The sequence below is a fragment of the Pleurodeles waltl genome, chromosome 3_1, assembly GCF_031143425.1.
Source record: "Pleurodeles waltl isolate 20211129_DDA chromosome 3_1, aPleWal1.hap1.20221129, whole genome shotgun sequence".
Lineage (NCBI taxonomy): Eukaryota > Metazoa > Chordata > Amphibia > Caudata > Salamandridae > Pleurodeles > Pleurodeles waltl.
This window is the reverse complement of record NC_090440.1, coordinates 273,103,219-273,124,537: the sequence shown is the minus strand read 5'-3', so window position 1 is coordinate 273,124,537 and position 21,319 is coordinate 273,103,219. Positions and strand designations below refer to the sequence as shown.

The following is a 21,319-nucleotide window of genomic DNA, read 5'->3' as shown; positions in this document are numbered from 1 at the left end:
TACTATCACTCCTCTAAAAAGAGACCATAGAGCAAGTGTCCCTTAACCAGCGAAGCAAAGGAGCCTACTCTGCGTGCTTCTTCACCCCCCAAGAAAAGCAGCTTCCTCAGGCCAGTTTTGGACCTCAGGCCCGTAAATTGCTTCATCTTCTCCTGACATTTCCATATGGTAGCTCTCAAGGGTGTCATCCCTCTACTGCAGAAAGGCAATTACATGATGATACAAGACCTCAAAGACACCTACTTCCACATCCCCATCCATCTTGCCCACCTGATCTACCTTGGTTCATGGTAAGTGGTCATCATTATCAGTTCAAGGTATTCCTTTTTGGCGTCACCACTGCTCCAAGGATCTTCACAAAATGAGTAGAGGTAGTAGCCACCCACCTGACAAGCGGCGGTATCAGGTGGTGCATTACCACTGTTGTTGGAAGAGAAATCCGTAGGGCAATAGAAGAGATATCTCTGGTAGAAAAGGAAAAAAGTATTTTCCATGTACTTCCTGATCCCAAACAAGGAGGAGTCGCAGACCGATTCTAGACTTTAGACTTCAAAATTACTATGCTTCAAGAGTCATTCCACTATTGCAAAAGGACGACTTTATGACACGAGGGGCCTGATTTATAATTTGGCAGACAGCCCATTGTTCCGCCAGGGGGACAGAGTAACTTACTGTCTCCGTGGTGGTGGGACTGCCTGCCAAATTTATATTTCATTGGCAGGAACTTTTCACTGTTTGCTGCAGGGCTGTGTCAGTATGACACAGCCGTGCACTAAACAGCTTTCTTTTTATATTTTTAAAAAGAAAATCCCAAAACTGGATTCTCCTTTTGAAATGAGAAAATACAATGCTTCTCTCCCCAAGGGAGTCCTCTCCCACGGTGAGGGGAGCATTTAGCAGTTTTCACTACCCCTTACCGTCAGGATTTTTCTGGTGGTGACCAGCAGTGAAAACTGACCTGTCATTCCGCCCATGTAAATTAGGTGAGCTCCGGGGAGCCATCGGAGAAGTTTGGCCACGGTGAAGACTGTAGTCTCCACCGTGGCCAAACTTAAGGTCCACCGACATATAAATCTGACTGGTGGACCACTGTGTTGGTGGGGAGGGAATTCGGTCGCCATTGCAACGGAGTTCTCTTCCCACCAACATATAAATTGGATTTACAAAAGGGCTAACAGTTATGGTTGCAAACTTGCATCGTCAGAGTGTTCATGTGTATTGTAATTTGGCCAACTAACTGGTAAAGGGAAATACAGCTGAGAAATAAAAGAACATAACATACATAAAGCCATGTTCACCCAGAAGGTTATTTTGGCACTGAATAACAGATGTTTATTGTTACCCAACTCAATGGTACTCATTTTTATTGACCTCAGAAGGATGAAAGGCTGAGTGTACCCACCGGGAATTGAACCTGTGACCATGAGGTCGAACACAGGCCCTTAGAATGGATGCATTTGTCATTTCTCCTGGACTGGTGGCTCAGTGGACTAATGCATTCAGTGAAGAATGACGTTGCTACACAAATTGGTATTGTTAGCCAGTGTCAAAAAATCCAAGCTACAACCGAAATCAAATGTAGCACATTTTGCTCGCAACACCCTGTTTAAATACAGTGAAGGCCTGTCCAGTCACAGAAAGAGTAGACACATTTTTTTGAGCAGTTTCTCTTTACTAGAGGTCACCATCTCTGATAATTAGGGAAAAAATAAAATTTTAAGGGATGATGGCTTTGTGCAGTTCGTTGGTCCCTTTGCAACACTGTAGGGCTACAAAAGTGCCTGTTACAAAAATCATTAGCCAGAGAATGATGTCAAATAACTCGGTCTTGGGAGGAGTGTTGAAGTGCAGGTTATGTAGGTTGACAAATCATATTTTCAAGAACAGGGTAGTACTCAGAAATCATCAACCTTTTTTTTTTATTTTTTTTATTTATTTTTTATAACTAGAAGTGGTGTCTGCTTTTCACCAAGTCCCATGATATTGAATGACCCGCTTTCCTTGCCAACTCACAAGCGGCTGCCAAAAGGGATTCACATATTCTTGATGCCAAACAGGACTTTGGGCCTGATTTCTAATTTGGCACATGGAGTAATTTCCATTGGCCTGACTGAGGACTTAACGTCCGCCAGGCTGAGACTACTAAACCTGGCAAGCTTAGAAATGACCGCCAAGATGGCGGTTATCTCTAAAACATTGTCAGGAACCGCCATTATGTTTACATTTTGGTGCAGGGCTCCATCAAAAGTATGGAGCCCTGCACCAAACTGTTTTGTTTTTTATTTTCAAAAAGAAAATTCTGAAACTGGATTTTCTTTTTACAAATAAAAAAGAAAATGCTTCCATTCACCATGGGACTACTCTCCCATGGCGAGGGGGCCATTTAGCAGTTTTCACTGCCCCTTACCGACAGGCAAACTGCATTCTTGGCGGTACAGAGATACCACTCAGAAGGAAAATAGGGCCTTTGTCTTATATTGACACAATTAAACAAGTCAGGAAAAGGAAAAGGTGTTTTTTTGTTTTCTCAACTATATTGGGGAAAACCTATCTCTGTGATTGTGAGAGGTATCCTCATTTGCAATGCAAAGGCAAAACAAACTCAATGGGCTTGTAATAATAAAGTAGCTACAATGGCTTTTCTATGCAATATAAGTGGGCATTTGTGAATCTGCTCCATGAACATCTGTACACGCATCTACTAAGCATTTCTCTGTAGATATAACGCTAAGAAATGCCATCTGAATGTGAAATATTTTATGGTATATTTAATTAACTTTATTAGCAATAAATTACTATTTATTGCTAAAGTGGTTTATTGAATATACCATATGAGTTTGAAATATTCTTTGAAATAATATCTCTTGGGAGTCATTGGTGTCTTACAAAAAATATGAGAAAGAAATACATTTTTTTCTTATAGAGTGGCTCCCAACCATTTTATATTTGTATTTCATACTTATAAAGCGCATTCCGGCCAAGGCATCAAAGCACTAAGCAACAGGAGTGAGATGACCAACAGAAAAAAACAGAAGAAGGAGAAGAATTAGCCACAACTAAGTCAAGTTTTTAGCTTCTTTCTAAAGGCTAGGAAATTATTCTTTCCTCATCATTAAGGGAAGCGTATTCCAATACTTGGCAGCAGCCACCGTGAATGCCTTGTCACCTCATCTAACCTTACGGGTCAGCGGAACATGAACCAGGTTGGAGCCTGTAGATCTAAGCTGACGGCTTGGAACATACCAACGAAGCCCCGATGACAGGTGTTCAGGGCTGCTCATGTATAAATGTTTGTGCGTTAGACATACTGTCTTAAAAGTAATACGTTTCTTAACAGGTAACCACTGTAGTTGCCTCAAACTGGCACTGGCCGAAGCTGTACGGGGAAGATTAAGTATTAGACGAGCAGCAGTATTCTGGATAAGTTGAAGTTCGCTAAGTGAAAGCTTATCGATATTAAGCAATAAAGCATTACAATGATCTATTTTGGAGATTACCAAGGCAAGGGACACCATAATTCTAAGCTCCTCTTGTAAATAAGGCAAGATTTTTTTCATGTTTTCAAAATTCAGAAACCAGTTTTAGTGATGGAATTAACTTGAGGCTTAAAGGACAGAGCCGTGTCAAAAATGACACCCAGATTCTTGGTGGAGCTAATGGGGATGAAACCAAATAGCTAGAACCAAATAGTAGAATCTCTGTTTTATCACCGTTCATTTTGAGCCAATTCAGGCCCATCCATCTGTTGACTCCACACAAACATTTATGAAAACAGTCAGCGGCTTCTTCCCAATTCTTATATACAGGATTGATTAATTGAGTATCATCCGCATAAGAGGTGGCCAGAAAGCCAAAGAATCGAATAAGTCTGGCCAATGGTGCTATGTACAAATTGAAAAGGGTGGGGCTAAGCGAGGAACCCTGCAGAACCCTGCACAGTAACTGATATGAGAGTGCCTTAAAATCTCCACAAGTTACTATGGTGGATCTGTCCTCTAAAAGAAGACTTCAGAGTGCATAGAGCTGTACCTCTAACATCCGCTTGATTCAGGCGATGCATCATAATTTGTGGAGAAATGGTGTCAAAAGCTGCTGAAAGTCTAGAAGCACTAAGTTGGCACCAACTCCCTCATCAGCTAGTTTCCCAATAGTATCCGATGTAGTAATGAGGGTGGATTCCGTGCTATGGTTCTTTCTGAAACCATGTTGAGTAGGATCTAGACTACTGGAATCTTGGAGTAACTTGGCCAATTCGTCGTTAATATGTTTTTCAAAGATCTTGGATTGAAAAGGCAGCAGAGCAATGGGCCAAAGATTCTTGAGATCATTTGCTTTACCATCTCATTTATTTTTCAAGGGGATCACCTCCTTCCATAAAGGAGGATAAACACCCGTAGTCAGGACCTCCTGAAATATTGGGACAAGGGCTGAGGAGACTAGATCAGGGACGAGCTGTAAAATATGAGGTGGACAAGGGTTGCTGGGAGAGCCCGATTTAATAGTTATTATAAGCTCCTTGATCCTCTCTGGGCGTAATGGCTGAAAGTTCGTCAGCATAGGGCTATCAACCTTTATAAAACTGTTTAAAGATTCATATGAATCCAATGTTTCCACAGATTGCAGAAAGCTAGCCTGTATTTGCAAAATGTTGCTTTAAAAAAAGATTGCCACCTTATTGCAGAAGTCTTGAGAATTCTCAATATCTGAAGAGATGAAAGGAGTTGTAAGAGAACGAACTACTCTGAAATGTTCTCTTGGAGTATTAGTTGCTTCTTTAATTTTACATAAGTAGTACTCGGTTTTGGTAATGTTAATTGGGTTTTTAAAAAGACTATGGGTAGCTCTAAGCTTTGCCTTTTCCATGGGATTAGGATCTAGTCTCCATTTCCGTTCTTGTTGACGATATTTTCTCTGCACATTTTTGTAGATCATTGGTAAATCAAGGGCAACTAGCCTTTTTCCTCCTTAAGAGCTGAGGTGGTTTGCATGGCGCCAGATGATCAATAACTATTCTGATCCCCTGGTTGAATCTGTCTGAAGCCGATAAAGGAAGTACCTCTGCAGCTTTCCAGCCTGATACCAGAACAGGCCTTAGTTGTAACTCCTTAATACTGCTACAGTGCCTGACTGGCCTCCGGGGAGAGCTAGCAGCTTGAGTGGCAGAGAAATTTGTCAACCTAAAAGTGAGGAGGTAATGATCAGTCCAATCCAACGCCCTATTGTCTAGCAAAACAAGATCATTATTACAAGCAAGTATCCCATCAAATACATGTCCTGCCCTATGAGTAGCTAACGTAGCTTTTAGATTCCAATCAAAATCTGCCATAAAATTAAGAAACTCATTGACTATCATCAGAGTGAATGTTAAAATCCCCTAGTACTATACATTTAGAAGTCCTAATTATTGGCTCAATTATAGTTGGCCAATGTTGTATAAAAGTAGAATAGGAACCCGGAGGTCGATAGATCAACAGCCCCTCAAATAGCATGAGGTTCCTCTGGCGAATTTGAAAACAAGCGCCCTCACAAATCTCTATTACCATATTTAGCGTTTCCCAGCAACAACTAAAAGTGGACTTGAAAAACATTGCCAGTCCACCTCCCCTACCAGTGGTTCTATCTAATTTTAAAAATGAATATTCAGGGGGTGTTGCCACAATAAAATCAGGGCTTGGGTCTTCTTTAGCCCACGTTTACATAATAAAAAGACAATCCAAATTATGCTGGTCAATTAAATCTAGTATTTCAGTCTTATGTTTAATCAAGGAGCGCGCATTAATAAGAGCACAAGTCATAGCGTTAATATCTGCAAACTCTATCTCTTTGTGACTTTCTTGTGCCACCTGAGGTGAACAATGGGGGGAGGTGGTATTAGGTAATAACCTAGATGACCACTTACAGTGTTCACAACTCCATCCTTCTAAATTTTCTGGGGAAACCTTGGCCTTGTGTTTGCACCCCTACTTTCCTTCTAATGTAAGAAGGGCGTGTGAGGAATAAGAAATATGTCCTTAAAGGGCTGTAAGGAGACATAGCCTCTGGCCCCCGGACAGACATGGACGGGCGCAGACAGGCTTGCCTTTGGTGCACCTTCGGCATGCCATCAGCGCGCCCGCTGCGCGGCCACATCTTTGCCGTAATATAAAGCTGCTGGTTCAGAAGACCTGTGACCTCAGGTTTGCAGCTAGACCGCTAACCTGTAACCCCCAAACACCCCAGGATGGCGATGCCCTAGAGCTAGGGGTGGGGCTCTAACAGGCCCACACACCCTTAACTGGGATATCTTAAGAACGAGGCAACTAGGCGCAAACAGCGTTACCGATAAGGAAATCCCCCCTCAAACTCATGAGCCAAAGTTTGCGCTACAAAGCATTCAATAAAAAGTGTGCAGTGCTAAGAAACAAAGGGCTAAAAAACTAATTAAAATGCCAATAAAAACAATTAAAATGCCATCAATCTTCTGGAGCACCAGAAGCACAAAAAATCTTTTCAAGTGGGATCATGTTTAGTTGGGTTGTGAGTTTTTAGCCTCTTTATTTTGGCAGTCTCCCCTTCTGGTACAATAGTGCTATACAGCTAATCAACTTGGTTGTAGAGTTTCCTACAAATGTATCCCATGTCATCCTTTTATACGGTTTAGCAGGGGTTTAACCTCCACTAGGAACTGGAGACTTGACTACCTCCTTAACCAACATAATAATGACCAACCAGGTAATGTTAAAAACCCAGCACTAAGGAGCGACAAAAATATTTGTAGTGTATCTTGGCCCCAGAAGGTGTTAGCACCATCTGTTTGTTGCTGTAGTTCTTAGTTTCAAGGGATCTGTTTAGATACCTTTTTTTTTTTTTATTATAGGTAAAGCACTGCTTAGACGTTGATGCTATTTCATGTGAGTTTACAACCTTCTGCACATCTTAGAATAAGGCTTAACAGCCCAACCTTGCTACCCTGCAAGGTTAAGCATCTAAAGGGAGTAATTTGGTTTTCCCGATGGAGTGCAACTGTATTGTGTTCTTGAGACACTAGTGCTAAACGACTGTGGCTCAAGAATTAGCCTCACGTTGGTGGGCAGGTGGTGATATCACAAGATTCTATACACTCAGTGACACTAGATATAACCTAATAAGGTCAATTTTTTTAATGGATAGACAGTTAAAATGCCAGGTAAGGGAGCGAAAACAACAGATTAAGATTTGTAAGGTCAAATGGCTGAGGCCCTATGGCAATCACAAGGATCCACTGATCACTGTTATTCTGGTCTCCAGCTTAGAGGAGATGGGTCCTCCTAGGCAGGAAGTAGTGTTAGTTCTGAGCCTCCAAGGATCTGGTAGTTATTCACTTCCTACAATTTAGGCTCCCCCGGTGTAGTGGGTTCCTGTTGCCCTAGCCATCCTCCACAAGCTGCAGAACCATACCTTTCCTCTGCAGTACACTCTGTACCCTTAGTGAGGCCATGTCTACATAGTATCTGAAGTGCAGAAGGATGAAGATAGCCATTCTGAACTTTCAACCCAAGAGGTGGACAGATTGGCTCAGCAGTAGACGATGCGGATAGGGCAGAAAGAGAGAGTGTCCTAGAGGAGCAAATGCTGATTCTTGCTGTCAAGATCAAGGAACTAGAATTGAAGGCTGTTCGGTTAGCCCCTATGCTGCTGTCCCACTGCATTGTCCATAAGGAGATTGTAACCTTCTACATATTAGTGCAGATGTGGTGGCAAGGCCAGAGACCTTTGATCTGACTTCTGAGCTCAGAAGGTATGTTACATTCCCTTCGATGCAAAATAAGTCATTCTGGAACTGAGTGAAACTGAGCAACTGCAATTTGCACTCTTGAAAGATGTTGCAATTGAAAGTTGCATTTATATAGCAGTTTGTACCACTAATGTGGTGCCATAGTGGTTTATGTGGACAGGGAACTTGCTAATACATTAATTTTGGACCATGAGTGGGAGCTCACTGGGATCACTATGGACTTTGCTTATCTGCTCCAGTCAGTTTAAACAGTTCCACTGCACGCAGCTTGCCCAGTAATGTAGGGGATGCTGTAATGACAGTTTGATCTTACACATCAGAGTAGAGAAAACCACAAGAGTCAAAAACAAAACACGGGGTCTCTTCTGGGATTTGGCTGTAATGTGGAGAAAAGAAACTGGGATGGTGCAGTGAAGTGGGTTAATGTAAAGAAATGTAAGGCTTTAAATCATATTTTGTTGGCTGGGTGAATCACAGAGGAGGGTCACCAAAGCTCAACCAGTAGTTGGCTGACTTTAAGGAGGCAGTGGTAAAGTAACTTGTCATAGCTGCTCATAAATGTTATTCCAGCACCTTCAAACAGAAAGGACGGGAGCATTGGCCCATGAAGCCCAAAGAGGCACAGGCTTCGGCACCATGATCAGAAGCTTGAAAATGGCAACTGCAATTCCCATGGCTCCCAGGGAGGACATAAACTCAAGAAGAATGGGTCATTTAGACCAGATCAGAAAGGGCATGCACGTAAGGGAACTTCCTCTCCTCCCAAGGATGATGGAGTTACAGGTGTGGCTTAACAACTCACATCAAGAAGGACTGTCCGACAAAGTATTCAATCATCATCCCAATGATTGACAATCTCATTTTAACAGCTGTCAGGAGCCCAGAGTCTGGCTTAGTCTGGTACATTTCTATTTCTAGGAGGAGTTGAAATTAGTGCCTTTCACTTCCTCTTTGGGCACCAGATATGTGACATCTCACCTAGTTTTGAGAGGATTGAGAGGAGACAAGAGGTTTCCCACACATGATGTGGATTGTTATGTGCTGACCGCCATCATATAAGCAAATTAACGCACAAGCAAATCATAGCTTTGTTTCCAGTCAAGAATCGATGAAGGAATAGTTTGCCTGAAAGGCTTACCTTCATTTGGTTACCTGGAAGGTGAGGATGACTTAATTTTTCAACCCAATTTGCCCTTAAGCTCTAAAGGACAGGGGTTGCCACGCGTACTGAGTATTAAACAAAATAATTCATGTAAACTAACATATTTACTTGACCACAGTGCTTTCAGATAACCCCAAAGGTGTAAAGTAAAATTATTAAAAGATACAAATATACAAAGTAACACAAGGTGTACATTTATCGAAATATAAACTCACAACATTTATAAATTTAATGTACTAGCTATAGTTCACATGTCACCTGTAGTACAGCTTGAGGAACTACACCCCTAGGTACGAAGCAACTATCCTCCACCCTTTTATGCATTGTGCCATGACTTTTTTGCACACTTGGGAAACTCTTGATTCATTCAAGCCGCAGCTTTGCTCTTTCGTCCCACTGCATTCGTCCAAATACCCTTCATTATGGCTCAAAACACTTGTCATGTTCCGTAGTTTTTTACAATCTTCTAGCTCTGCATAATGTAAATTTCCCTCAACAGCGTGCTTTGGAAAAGACCACTTTGTAGTTCCATTTCTTCTGCTGAACCCAAACATCGCTTGAACAAAATCTCCTTTCCAGGGGTTATCCACAGGTCTCATCAATGGTTCCTTCCATCTTCCACCATATTTACTCTGCTTCTTCTGCACTCTTTTACTTACCCTGGCAACATTGACCTTACTCACTCTTAACTTACCCATTCAACTTGGTGACACTTAAGTGCAGTGCAGTATTCCCTTAAGCAGTAGGAAGTGTATTTCCATTGCAGAATGTGGTGTGGTTCTATAACTCCACAGCATGTCCTAAACCTCACTTCTTCAGACCAACCCACTAAGCACAGCCAAGTGCACACACTGTCCCAGCAATCTGTTGAATTATTCCAACGAACCATTAACAAGAATGATACAGGCCTGTTTTATAATGCTTTACCCATTTCTGTCACAAGCAATTCTCAAGTTCCTCAGAGATAAACTAAGGACCATTGTGAGTCACAATTTCCTCAAAATAATCCTCTCTCCTTAATATTTACTCACAAAAACTACAAGATTAGTAGGCTTCACCTCACTAACAAAACGTAATTCCGGCCACCTAAAGTAATAGTCAGTAAGCACTATTACATCCTTCTCTTTGATGCTCTAAACCTCACAGGTATTATTGATGTTTCCTTTCTCGCATTCAACTTACTGCTACAAGCACATGATGTGCAGTTCCTTACATGTCTCTCCATTTGCCGAACCATACCAGACCACCAAAGGTCAGCACAAGCTTTCTTTTTTGTGGCTTACATTTCACCCTAACATTCACACCATGACATTGGTGCTGAGCAGGTGTGTGCATCTCACTGTGCCTAGTGTAGGCTGGTTAATTGAAAAATCAGTTCTTCACTGGAATTCAAGATGAGTAGAGAAAGCTCTGACAAGGAATGGGAGGCCGATCAACAGTTTAGGAGGTGCACAGAAGGGGCCTCCAAGATACCAAAAGATACTGTAAACAGCTAGAAAGGAAATGGAAAGTTAGCCATTACACCACCAACAGAACTACCTGCAAGGCTTTACTCGGACCCCATCATCAGCAAATTGGAGACACCAAGAAAAAGGTACTAATGGACTGCATCAAAGGAAGCTCTAACAACTGCAAAGAGATCTTCTTGACTGTCGAGGATTTCACCTCACCCTCAGCCACTATCAACAACACCGCTGCTTCCAACAACTCTGCTACATCGTATCCAACTTCTTTCACAGCACAATCTACAGCAACTTTGCACAACAACTCAACACTAGAAGACTCATCGCTAACTTCCCCACCACTAACCAAAACAGTCACCTAATCAAATGGGCAATCCTCACCAGAAACAACACAGTGGCAATCATGTTGACCATGCACTCAGGGGCCCAAATGGACTTGTGCTTCCACCACATCTACAGCCTGGGAATATCACCAATCGACACCACCCTAACCCACATCATCAACACCTCCATCACATCTGCCACTGTGTCAGATGAATGGAAACTTGCAGAAATTAGTGCCCTTCTCAAGAAGCCCCCCAGCTGACTCTAATCAGTTCAACAGCTTCCGACCCATCTCCCTGGTAATCAGCCAAAGTATTTGAGAAAACAATCAACAAGCAACTCACAACCCACCTCGAACTTCACCATCTTCTAGACAACACTCAGTCATGATTCTGACAGAAGCACACCACCAAAACAGTTCTTATCACGGCCACCGATGGCATTCACATCATCCTGTACTATGAAGAAACAGCAGCCCTCATGCTGCTCTACCTCCGCTGCATTCACCACTGATTCCCACTACACCCTCATCAGAAGTCTCCACGATATTGGCTTACAAGGATCCACTCTCAAATGGATCTGTTCCTTCCTCATGGGAAGAACCCAAAGAGTCAGGCTGCCAACCTTCCCATCGGAGAGTAGGAAACTGATAAGTGGAGTCTCACGGGGTTTGTCCGTCAGCCCACCCTTTTCAATATATACAGGACACCGCTCACCAACCTAATCCTATCACAAGACATCAATGTAATCTCCTACTCCAGTGACACCCAACTAATCCTCCCTCTGGCAGACAAGACAACACAAAAAGAACCAACTTTACAATCAGCATGACTATTGTAGCACTTTGGATGCGAACCAACTGTCTGAAGCTCAACTGCAACAGGATGAAAGTACTTGTCTTGGGCAAAAAGACCGCCTCATGGGGACTCCACCTGGTGGCTATTGGAGCTAGGACCCACAGACCACGCAAGAAATCTAGTAATCATCCTAGATTACAAGCACTCAACGTAAAAGCTCCAGTCAACACACTGTGCATCCCTGCTTCGACATCCTGTGCATGCTGCAAGAGATCTTCAAATGGTTGCCTCAAAACACCTATCAGGCGCTCAAGCAAGCTCTTCTCACCAGCAGGCTGGACTACAGCGTTACTCTCAACACCAGAATCTATGGGGAAAAAACTCCTACACAAACTGCAGACCATCCAGAGCACTGCAATAAGACTCCTACTCGACCTCCCACACTGCACCTCAGGAAGCTTCAGTGGCACCCTGTTCACTAGCACTGCCAATTCTAACCTTTCATTCACACATACAAAGCCTTTCACAACACGGCCAATATACCTGAGCAGCCACATACACTTTCACCAACCCACGAGACACCTACATGCTGCCTCACTCTCAGCAGACACCAATGCTCTGTCTCACTTTCACACGCACACACTGCCTGAACCTGCAAAAGCAAAACTGGAGGTCTCTCATTCTCCTACATCGCACTAAAGACATGGAACGACAACTTCAACACTTCAGAGTCTCTCTGCTTGAGTTCTGCAAGAAGCTGAAGACCTGGCTCGTCATATAAGCACCTTGGAGACAGCACACCTCACACCTGTCCAAGCGCCTGGACACCTTTAAGGGTGATTAATGTGCTATATAAATAAACATATCAGCAGCAATGAAAGCAAACACCTGTCATCCTAAACTGCTTCTGTGTATGTGTATGTGAGTAATCCTCCTGTGGAGCAGAGATGCCTGGGCCATTGGAGGAAAAATGTTTGACTGTTCAGTTAGGTGGGGCCTAAGTTGTGTAGTGCCATGAATGTATGTGAGGAATTTGAAACAAACATGTTTGTGGATCAGGAGCGAGTGGAGCTCCTTGAGATGTGGTGTGATAGCTATGTGGGAGGGGGGGGTTAAAGGTGAGTCTGGCTGCAGAGTTCTGGATGGTTTGTAGTCTTCTGGTGAGTTACTTTGTGATCCTGGTGTAGGGAGTGTTCCCTTAGTCCAACTTGCTGGTGACTAGGGTATGACTGACAGTTTTTCTAATGTTCTAGGGAGCTGTTTGGAGGACTTCCTCAGCATCTTCAGGTTATAAAACCAGGATGCAATAACAGCTGTGGCTTGTGCGGTTCTTGGTGACGGCACTGGGTGTGGGACCGAGTTTGGTTGGCCATCAGTCTCATAACAAGTTGTGCTTGCCAAAGATCACTACTTCTGTTTTGTCAATGTTGAGCATGAGTCAGTTGGCTTTGACTCAGTTAGCGACTTCCGGCATGCAGGCGGTGAATTTGTTTCATATGTTGGTGGTCTTATTTGAGAGAGAGAGAGTATGTGTTGTGTGTCATTGGTATAGGAGGCAATGTGATTTCGTGTCCAGGTTACCAGGAATGTGGTTGTCAATGGAGGCGGTAAGCATGGATGTTGGTGTTTTGCTGATCGGAAGGAGTCCTTTGGTGAAGGCATGATGGGAGCAAGACTCAGATGGGGCCCCCGAGTGAATGGTGTCTATGGTAGTGGTGGTTTCGATGCTGGTGATGGCAGGCCAAAAGGTGAGGGTTAGTTCTTCTCTGTGATGGGAAGTTCAGTTTCAATAATGACAGGGGCCGGTTGAAAGTCCAAGTTACTGAATATGGAGGCAATTTTGACACAGAAGAATTTCAACAGCTTGTAGCAAAAGGTTTTGCAAGGGGGTGATATCGTTGAAGGCAGCAAAAGGTGTGTTCAAATATTTGATAATGGTAAAGATTTCTTTGCTGCTCTTTGTGCCAGCATTAATGCAATCTGCAAGAGCTGTGCACTTGGTGTTCCCTATCTGCTGGTGGTAGTGTCTTGAGGCAGATTTGAAGATGTCTTTGTTCGTGGTGTGTTGACTTATTCTCAACTTGTGCCCCAGTTACTTGCATGGACATTTTGTCTTATGTGCACCAGTCGGCTTGTGGTTAGGCGCTTGCCATTGGATTGTACTTAAGAGCAGCCAGAGTGTCTGTGCATGCAGCAATCTAGCTGTTAATGTTCTTGATGGTTTTCAGCAAATTGCAGGTGTCTTTGGGCCAGTGTGCGGACAGGACAGAAGGCCAGTCCTCTTCGGTAATGCTTACCAGCTGCAGCAGGTGAATCCAGTGGTGATAGGTCTGTTATAGTGCTGGATGAATATGCTGAAACTGACAAGGGTGTGGTCTGTTACTGGCTTTGTCAACTGTGTTGATTCTGATTAAGGAGAAAATTAGGTCTAATAGGTGTCCGATGATGAGGGTAGGTTCAGTAATGTGCACTGTGAGCCAGAGAATTCCGAGCTTTTCAAAAAGGGCCATAGAGTTTGGGTCAGTATGGTGTTCTGGATGAAAGTTAAAGTCTGAGGAAGAGGTCCAACTTTAGCAAATGGTTTTACCAAAAATGCCCTTTGTCATATATCAGACCACACATATATCTCTCTCCCTTCTTCATCATTGCCCTGAGCAGCTGGGTTGGTTCTGAAAAACTGTCCAATTAAATTGATCCTTATTCTTTGGGTTGGTAGCTGTTTCAGTCATCTCTTAAAAAAACAAAGTGTGTCCCAGGTAAACTACCTTGCTCACTGTGAATCTATATTTATCAGTTCCTACAGTCAGCTCTCTTCTAATATCTTTAACACCTCCCCCCACACACCTTCATGAGCACCCTTAGTAAATCCCAACATCAGCACTTCATTGTGTAAAAGTCACCCTCTCCTTCTTGCCCTGCAATCTCTGCATTGAACTTTTGAAAACAGCTGATGTAGAGCCCCACCCAAACAGCATGTAAATAAACTTGTATACACCTTCTTGGGTACCGGAAGATATTAAAAAATGTTGTATGCAATATGACTTGGACTATATGCCAAATAAGTCCAAAACAGAAAAATAACCTTGCATCTTTCACAAGGGATGCTAAATACCATATTTTCGTTTTTAGACCTCTTAGATTTACACACGTGTATCATTCTTTTACCTTTCCATGCTATTACTGTGGGACTAAACCACTTAAATGGCTCTCAGTGGTTCTCTTAATACCAAAGGATAATGCCTCACTTTGTGAAGTTTTGGCACTGCAATCTTGGTCAATACAATCTACTGACTAATTTTCTTTTTACAGCAGCTTAATTTATTACTGAACAACTTGGGAAACTCATGCTTACATTTTTCCCTGTTGTCTTGACCCATCACCGGTAGTTGCTCAAGATTTGTACGGTCTAACATAATTCATAACACATGTTGTTCCCTCCAACAACTTTTTCAACAACATGCACCCTTGCTTCCACAATTTTCTCCAAGTAAGACAACGTAGCAGTAAAATATTCCACGACAGGTATCTTCACTTTAAAATAACCTTCTGGTTCTGCATCAGTCTCATACAGTGCAGTTCTCCATATTTTTTCCTAGGTGTCCCTGTTAGTAAGTGTGTAAGATTAACAATAATCTGCCCACATTTGTCCCACAGACCTCTACTGAACATTTAGAAAGACAATAAGATTTATGCACTGCATTCACTACACCAATTTTAGTGTCATCCACTACAAGAACTTGAACGTCATCTTATCTGCTGCCAATATCACCCTGTACTAGTTCACTGTTTCTAGCACTTAAACCATTTACACTGTTCTTTCCTCTGCTCGCTTCACCCTTGTACACCCATAAGAAATCTCCCAGTTTCGTTATGCATTTCTAACTTTGTGGTTTCATAGCCAGACACTTGCACCGAGTAGCTGCATGTTTGACATTCCCACCTTAATCGCAAGGTTTTTTTTCTCTAAATCAGTCACACTTTTATCTTTATTTCCTCCATTCATTTTGCTTTCCAATGGCCCTTGTACTTCCTCAACTCTTCTGTCTGCAGGTTTCTCAACATCTTTACATACTTCTCACATTTTTTAATTCTTTAACATAGCAAAAGTTATTCTATCTGAGTTTGGTCATGCTAACCCACTTGTCCAAAGAGTTTCCTTTGGACCTAAGAATTTCTTTCAGATTAGATGTTGGTAATTAACTGATCCCTTGTAATCTCTTTGTGGAGATCTATGAACTTCAACCAAGCCAGAAATGTACATAACGCTGCTAAATTCTGGTCTACTGATTCCCCAGGCATTTGTGCTTTTGCATCAAAACTTAGGAAGATTCATCACAATTATTTATTTTTTTGCCAACATTCTCCTTTAATACTTTGAAGACGAACTCCTATTCACCCTTCAACCATTCTTCGATGTCCAAAGTATTACTATCTTCTCTACACAATGTCTATCTGTAGTATGAAGTGTTTTTAAAATATTTATGACTTCTTCCACTATAAAATGCTTCAACGTGACAAATTTACTCTCGGCAACAAACACATTACTGCGTATCGTTTCCAAGTATGTTTCAAAGGCCTCGTGTCAATCTTCCCATGGCATGAGTTTTTCTACAGGATTAAAGAAGAACGCCGGTGGGGCTGGATTTAATTGCATAGTGGCAACAAACTGTCACATTAAGAGAAATTAGCAATAATACTGATGAAAATAGACTCAGAGAATGAGAAAATAAATGTAGTCACCGTTATTTAACTGTGGAGATGTTGAACAATATGATTGAGCTATCACTTCATGAGACCGTAGGAATCTTAGTGCTGTTTCTACTTCCACATTATTTCCTTAAGAGGAACAATGTCCAGTGAGATTGCAGGTTTAGTTTTTTGTTGTTGTTGTTCCTTTGTGCACATGAATGCATCAGCACTGTTTCAGGTGCAGCATTCACTGCTTTTAATCATTTGGGAATAACATTATCCTCGTTGGAATGCCCAATTATGAAGATAATACTCCCATAGCCACCGGGAATCGTGTTACTCAGCAGTCACCTGCCAGTCGACATGGAGATAGGATAAGCTGTCAAACAAATCGCCATGCGCAGTTTCATGCTCAGTCGCACAAAATAATTATATTGTGTGCATGCGATCCACTGTGCCTTCGCGGAAGTCTTCAAAAATAGTGCCTATGTGTTTTTACAAACTATGCCACTCATTGAGATAGTTGTGAAACGCGAGGTCAAAGAAGAACTCTAGTGAATATGCTTCCAGACAAAGTTGTGCCCTTCATCGGGTAGACAACTTTGCCCTGCAGCTTAGATGACTTGGGCAACTCTGTGGCTGGTGATTGTGGGTTAAAATACCTTATTGCCAATGTGAAAGATTGACCTTCTCCTCATGGATTGACACAGAACCGCGACGTGGAAGGTACAGACAAGAACTTCTTTAATCTCCTTAGGACAACCAGCCAGTGCATCAGACCTCTCCAACTGCCTTTCTTCAGAACCCCTACTTTTGCCAACGTCCAATACAGATTCCAAATAAACTGAGCCAGTTTACATTCTAACACCTATAACTATACAATATGTACCCGTGTAGTGAAATTCTATGAGTTATTACAAATTGCCACTAGGCAAGACAATGTGATGAGGCTGGAGGCAAATGCAGTGTTATGCTTCAGACACCTATGATTATATTAAGTTTTCTCATGCTAATGATATATGTTAATCCTCCGCTTTCAAGCTAAATGGAGGAAGCTAAGTATCAGCAACGAAAACAGATGCAGGGTGTAATCTGCCACCATCTTGGGTTCATTTGTTGAACAGGGATCTTTGTATCATGACCAGGTTGCATGCCTGGTGTGTACCTGCTTTATATATGCTTTAAGCATTCGACATTGATAAGTGCCTGTAGAATCCTGGAAAAAGGGAACATTCACTTAAATGCAGAGATAAGAATACCACATATCCTTTGGTTTTAAGATGTCAGAGTGCACATAATATGTACACATGGTGGAACCAAAAACATTTTAATTTGGATCACATAAAAGAAGAGCAGAGAGAGTTATGAGTTTTGGCTTCTTGTGTACAGTGATGTTAATATTGTTACTCCTTACTTTCTCTTTGTTACATTATATCATCTCTTGAGTGGAGTATGGTCCATGCATTAAACATAAAACATCGTCTTTTCAGGTGTGCAGTCGTTTCTATGAAGCAGGGTTTATGGCTGATGTTGATCTGGACCATAGCTGTACGTTAAACAAGAAGATACGAAATGCGCAGCTGGCTCAGTACAATTTCATTTTAGGTAAAGTATGATTTTAGTGGATGTGACATATGTCGTAATCACTACAACCACTGAACAATTGGAATGCTATTATTTTTTTTCCAAGGTGGTCATAGCATTAACTATTTCCCTGGTCAGTCTTCCCAAATGTGGTACCTCTTCTGCCCATCCCCACTTTCTCCTTTTGCCTGGGTTCCAAGGTACTGTCAGGAAGAGATGTGGTCCTCAGAACTACTAGAAAGAGGGATACTTTCTTAGTGACTGCTTTCTTTACCTCTACGTATTTCTGCCTGGCGCTGCCTGGGGCAGCTCCTCAGCTACAGTGGAGGAGCTTCCCCCCGCTGCTTTCAAGCAGAAGATGAAGGAAAAATAAAATGATAACAACAAAGCATAATTATCATTTGATGTTTCCTGGGAGCTGGGTTCTTGCGGGACGGGGCGGGGCTGGAGGGGGCCAGAGGAGGGCCGAAGGGGGAGTTTTATGTGCACAATAAGTGCATATGTCTGCTTTGCCGGCCGTGTTGGGTTGACCCAACAGACGTGCACTTTGCATTTCTCCACTCCACCATATTGAACAGCCAGTAGGAGAAAGTGCACAGGCCTTCACTTCCTCTGTGAGCGTCGAAGTAGGCCGCTCACACCAATCACAATGCTGCTATCATGCTGGTGACAGCAGCATCGTGATTGGCTGGGAGCCTGTGTGCTGCCAGGAATAGGACAGAGGAGACAAACTCATCTTAGGAAGAAAGAGGTAAGTGTTTTTTTTTTCTTTATTTTTATTTTTCAACCCCCACCACCCCTGTTCAGTGGCAGACGCCACTGAGCTATACCATCCCCTTTCACCAGTGTCCCCAATACAGCGTATTACTCAGGGTCAGCACTTGGTGTGGGCAGTGGTCCAGGGCCCTCCCTTCTCGTAACTCAGGGGCCTCGCACCACCTTTTAGAAAACTTCAGTGTTACAGGCTCAGGGAGCAGCAGTGGTTAAGAGCTGCGAGGCTAATGAAGGGGGCGCCTACCCTGGGCCTCACAGCCGTGGGCTGAAAGGGCATCAGAAGTCTAATCCCTGCATCTGCATGATTAAAGCAATTAGATGGCCCTTTAAGTGTGAAGTGAGCCCTGCCCTTGGTTGAATGAAAAGCAGGGTGGCAGTCTGGCCTCACAACAAAATAAATAAACATTTCTCATTACCTCAGATGGAGGAAAGGGAGTCAGGCATCATCAAAATTAAAAGAAAAAACAAAAAAAGACACACTTCTTTAACACATAGAAGTGTTTCACTTTGGTAAATGGGATTATATCACTGCATTGAGATGTATCTAGGAAAAGTGAGAGTTTAAAACATAAACTGAGAAACAGAGCTGACCCTGCCCTGATGATAATGGTATTAGTGAACAAAGAGCAGGGCGTCTGGAATTATGTGGCAAGAAAGTACCAAATTAGGTGGCTGGGTTTGCTAATTTATGCAGCAAAAAAGGCAAATTATGTGGTAAGGCAAACAATGTGGCATAATGTGGCACATTTTGTGAAAGTATTACCTTATTATTTTGTCATTCATCCAAATACAGCAATAAGCGATATAAAGGTGACCAGTTAACCTTTGCAAAGGGCTTTCGCCTGTGCAGCACAAGTGTTGCTGTGTTTTAGTAGCATTTGATCTGTTTGAGCTAGAAACAAAAGTTTTTTTTTTTTTTTTTTTTTTAAAGCTACAGATTATGGTGCAGATGGCTTGTGCCGCAAATGCGACAAATCCATAATTATGCGTAAAAAGCAGCAACCGTAACAACAAATATTTCCAGTGGCAGTAACTAAGAGGCATGTCTGGGTTCATGTGTACCCTGTATGTGAGCTGTAAATGAGTTACATTCTTATTAAACAGGCAGCAAAATTACAGTCTACTGCATCAAACAAATGAAGTGTTGTACAGCACACACCCTGACTGCACATATTTGAATGTGTTCTCATGTGTAATAATGAACAAAATAGAGGTTCGTGAAATAAAGTATTTGCCTAGGATTGCACAATGTTGTCAATCAAGGAAACCAAGACTGAGCCTAAATTTTCCAGTTTCTCACTGTACAATTTATCCACTACATGGGTTTCTCATTATGGCGTTAAGCTTAATGCTTCATCTTTAATTATTGGAGAATGAGACTAGAATCTGGGAGACAGGCTCTGTCCACATTGTATTTTTGGCAGTTTTACATAGCACCAATGTTGACCCTGGACATAAGAATGCTTCACGACGGACACAGACTACAGTGATATTTTTTCCAGCACATAGATTTGCCTGGATTCACAGTATGCTGAGCCGAGGCAGAGACTGAAACCTTGCCTCCCTTGATGCACAATGGTCAGCTGTAGGCAATAGGCAAAATCGCCTCCTGTGAAAGCTTGGCTCGGGTTTTAAGAGCACCTTGAGCAGAGCGAGGCCTCTGGTACAAGTTTTCAGTGGCTTGCTCACATATAATAATATGCAAAAAAGAGTAATGTTAGACGGGGCAGAATCCATGCAACAATGTGAAAAAAACGTTCCAAGAGTGTGAGCGTGGAAGAGGAAAGTAGAATGCAAAGCAAGAGAACAACTGAAATAAGGAAGAGGCTAGAGAGAGAAAAGTGGTAAAGAGCAGCAAATGAAGAGAAGATGTGGATTTGAGAGAGGGCAAAATCTAGCAAAAAAAGGCTGGGGAAAAGGGAACGATTGATGTAAACGGGGCAGAACCAGCAAAAAAGTTGAGGCTAGAGAAGATGAGAGGTTGGGTGGAAAGATGAACGAAAAGGAGTAGAGCATTGAGGGTAAAGATGGATGCAAGAGTAGTAGAATCAAAGAGAGAATGTAAGATGCTTGTGGAGAGATACGTGGACAAGAGATAATGCAGTGGTGAAGTGGATATAAGAGGAGAGTGAAGCAGCAGGCGTAGGTAATAGACTGGGGAAGAGATGAGGTGAAAAGTAGAGCATGGATAGGTGAGGTGGATGTAAGTGGGCTACTTAATTTTCCTGTAGAAAATGTTAAAGAAATTTATTAGTTTTGAGATACATGTGTTATCCTTCACAAAGGGTTGTGATTTTGAACCATCTACAATTAGTCTGCTGAATTTCAGCCTTCTCTCCATGTGCTCTATTACTGCTCTTGACCTTTCTATTAGTTCTCAACGCCAGTGTGACCCTTCCCTGCACATCTCCTGACTGGAGATCTAGAAATCAAAGCTCCTGCCATCACCTCCCTTTGCAGTATCTTGCTTGCTTAATCATACATTCCTACCAGTGTAAAAACTAAACAAGCTGGCTGAAAACTTCTCTGCTCGTCTGACATTTCTTTACTACCGTTTTCTCAAATGTCCCACATTTTTCTGCAAAAGGAAATTAATTGGCAGCATCTGTGGGGGGTACCTTTGTTTACGATTGCTGTTTCGGTTTCATAACTTAGGACTATTTCATTTCATATATTTAAGAGTTATTCCATTTGGAAACTTGTCTCTCCAACTGTGACAATAGAGAGAGGTCAAAGCTTACTCCAAGAGGTAATAAAGGTATTGGAACTCAAA

The 21,319-nt window shown here is 42.3% G+C and overlaps 1 protein-coding gene across 2 annotated transcripts in view; it reads left to right on the top strand.

The window, feature by feature from the left end:
* The window catches only part of LOC138284024 (threonine--tRNA ligase 1, cytoplasmic-like), a 221,178-nt gene that overhangs the window by 169,552 nt on the left and 30,307 nt on the right, over positions 1 to 21,319 (top strand). For both annotated transcript variants that reach the window (XM_069222371.1, XM_069222372.1), the window contains exon 18: positions 17,679 to 17,793. In XM_069222371.1, coding sequence (XP_069078472.1) covers positions 17,679 to 17,793 — 115 coding nt within the window. The remainder of the gene's footprint in view (positions 1 to 17,678; positions 17,794 to 21,319) is intronic.